A 2,351-nucleotide genomic window follows, 5' to 3' on the forward strand; every position below is an offset into this window, starting at 1 on the left:
AAAACTTGTATCCAAGGAGATAAAGAACTTTGAAAACTCAACAATCACAAAGAAATCAACCTCCTCCAAACAATGGTCTAAATATCACAACAGCCAACCAACCAAAGAAGATTTACAGATAGAAAAGGACCATATGAGAAGAAGCTCAATATAATTTTTCACTTGGGAAATGCAAATTATAATGTGATACCAGTACACAGCTACTGGCTACTAGAATGCATAAAATCTAAAACACAATAGCAATTGCTGGTGAGGATGAGGCACGACAGGAACTTGCATTTATTGCCAGTGTGGATGCAAAATGGTAGAGTCACTTTGAAAGATAGTTTGGTAATCTCTTACAAAGCTAAACAAGATTCATCAGTTGTGCTCCTAAGTATTTACTCAATTCACTTGAAAATCTGTGTTCCCACAAAAGCATATATGTGAAGGTTTATTCATACTCACACAAGACTGGAAGTAACCAAGATGCCCTTTAATAGAGAAATGGATAAACAATACAATATTGTATAAATATTATAACATTTATTACAATAAAATATTATTTGGTAATAAAAAGAAATGAGCTGTTTCCTTTCTGTGCTGATGCCACTCACGCAAACATGATGAATGTTCCTAAAACCCGCCGGACTTTCTGTAAGAAGTGTGGCAAGCGCCAACCCCACAAAGTGACACAGTACAAGAAGTGCACCCGGCGCGGTGGCTCACACCTGTAATCCCAGCACTTTGGGAGGCCCAGGAGGGCGGATCACGAGGTTGGGAGATTGAGACCATCCTGGCTAATACGGTGAAACCCCGTCTCTACTAAAATACAAAAAATTAGCCGGGCGTGGTGGTGGGCGCCTGTAGTCCCAGCTATTCGGGAGGCTGAGGCAGGAGAATGGCATGAATCCGGGAGACGGGGCTTGCAGTGAGCCGAGATCGCGCCACTGCACTCCAGCCTGGGCGACAGAGCAAGACTCTGCCTCAAAAAAAAAAAAAATTAAAAAAAAAAAAAAAAAAAAAGAAGGGCAAGCATTCTCTGCATGCCCAGGGAAAGCGATATTATGACAGGGAGCAGAGTGGCTATGGTGCCTGCCCAGGGAAAGCGGTGTTATGACAGGAAGCAGAGTGGCTATGTTGGGCAGACTAAGCCGATTTTCCGGAAAAAGGCTAAAACTACAAAGAAGATTATGCTAAGGCTTGAGTGTGTTGAGCCCAACTGCAGATCTAAGCGAACACTGGCTATTAAAAGATGCAAGCATTTTGAACTGGGAGGAGATAAGAAGAGAAAGGGCCAAGTGATCCAGTTCTAAGTGTCATCATTTGTTTTATTATGAAGACAATAAAATCTGGAGTTTATGTTAAAAAATAAAATAAAATAAAATAAAAAGAAATGAGCTACCAAGCCATGAAGAGACACAGAGGAATCTGGAAAACTTAATACCTAGGCGATGGGTTGATCTGTGCAGCAAACCACCATGGCACACGTTTACTTATGTAACAAACCTACACATCCTGCACATGTACCCCTGAACTTAAAATAAAAGTTGAAGAAAAAATAAGTAAATTAATTAAAAGATTGGGAAAAAAGGAAAGAAACTAGTCAGAAAGGCTACATACTATATGATTTAAATTATATGACATATTGGGAAAGGAAAAACTACAGGGACAGTAAAAAGATCAATGGTTGCCAGTGGCTCAGTGGCAGGGAGGAAAAGGTTTAATGGCTAAAGCACAGGAGATTTTTTAGGGAGGTGAAACTATTGTGTATGATATTGTATTCATGAATAAGTGACGCTATGCATTTGTCATAAACCATATAACTTTACAGCACAGAGAGTATAACTTAATGTATGCAAATTTTAAAAATAATTTATAAAGTTGGGGAATCCAAGAATGAAATTAAGACTGTGATGAAATCATCTTAACTGTATAACAAATGTATGAAACAATCTCACTTAAGGAGGTGGAGGGAAAAAGTGAGGACATAAGTAACTTTGGAAATGAGTGCATACTGTAAGACTAAAAGCAAAAGGAACTGTACATCAAAGTGCTGTACTTTAGTTGGTAAAGTTGTTTCCCATGGGGCTATAGGTTAACAATTCTAAAACCACCAAGCATTTAGGTAAACAGATGGATGGTTGTGAGAGCAAAGTGTCTCATTCTTGAAGTGGGAGGTTATGACAAGCAAGGGGAGAAGGCTAGAATGATCTACATAGTAATAGAGTTGAAGACATCAGTACGAAATCTTGTTTATCATACTAGATATAGATAGATGTATAGACAGAGCTGGTGATGATAGATGATAGGGAGATAGATAGATAGATAGATAGATAGATAGATAGATAGGAGATACATACACACATAAA

At 38.6% G+C, this 2,351-nt stretch overlaps 1 protein-coding gene across 1 annotated transcript; it reads left to right on the plus strand.

Moving 5' to 3' along the window:
* Positions 1-602: 602 nt before the first annotated feature.
* Positions 603-1,301, plus strand: LOC134757904 (large ribosomal subunit protein eL42-like). The gene is made up of 2 exons (XM_063702921.1): positions 603-685; positions 1,058-1,301. The coding sequence occupies exons 1-2, from the start codon at positions 603-605 to the stop codon at positions 1,293-1,295; spliced, it is 321 nt and encodes a 106-aa protein (XP_063558991.1). The 3' UTR covers positions 1,296-1,301.
* Positions 1,302-2,351: the final 1,050 nt, after the last annotated feature.

Source organism: Gorilla gorilla, chromosome X (assembly GCF_029281585.2).
Source record: "Gorilla gorilla gorilla isolate KB3781 chromosome X, NHGRI_mGorGor1-v2.1_pri, whole genome shotgun sequence".
In the NCBI taxonomy this organism is placed as follows: Eukaryota; Metazoa; Chordata; class Mammalia; order Primates; family Hominidae; genus Gorilla; species Gorilla gorilla.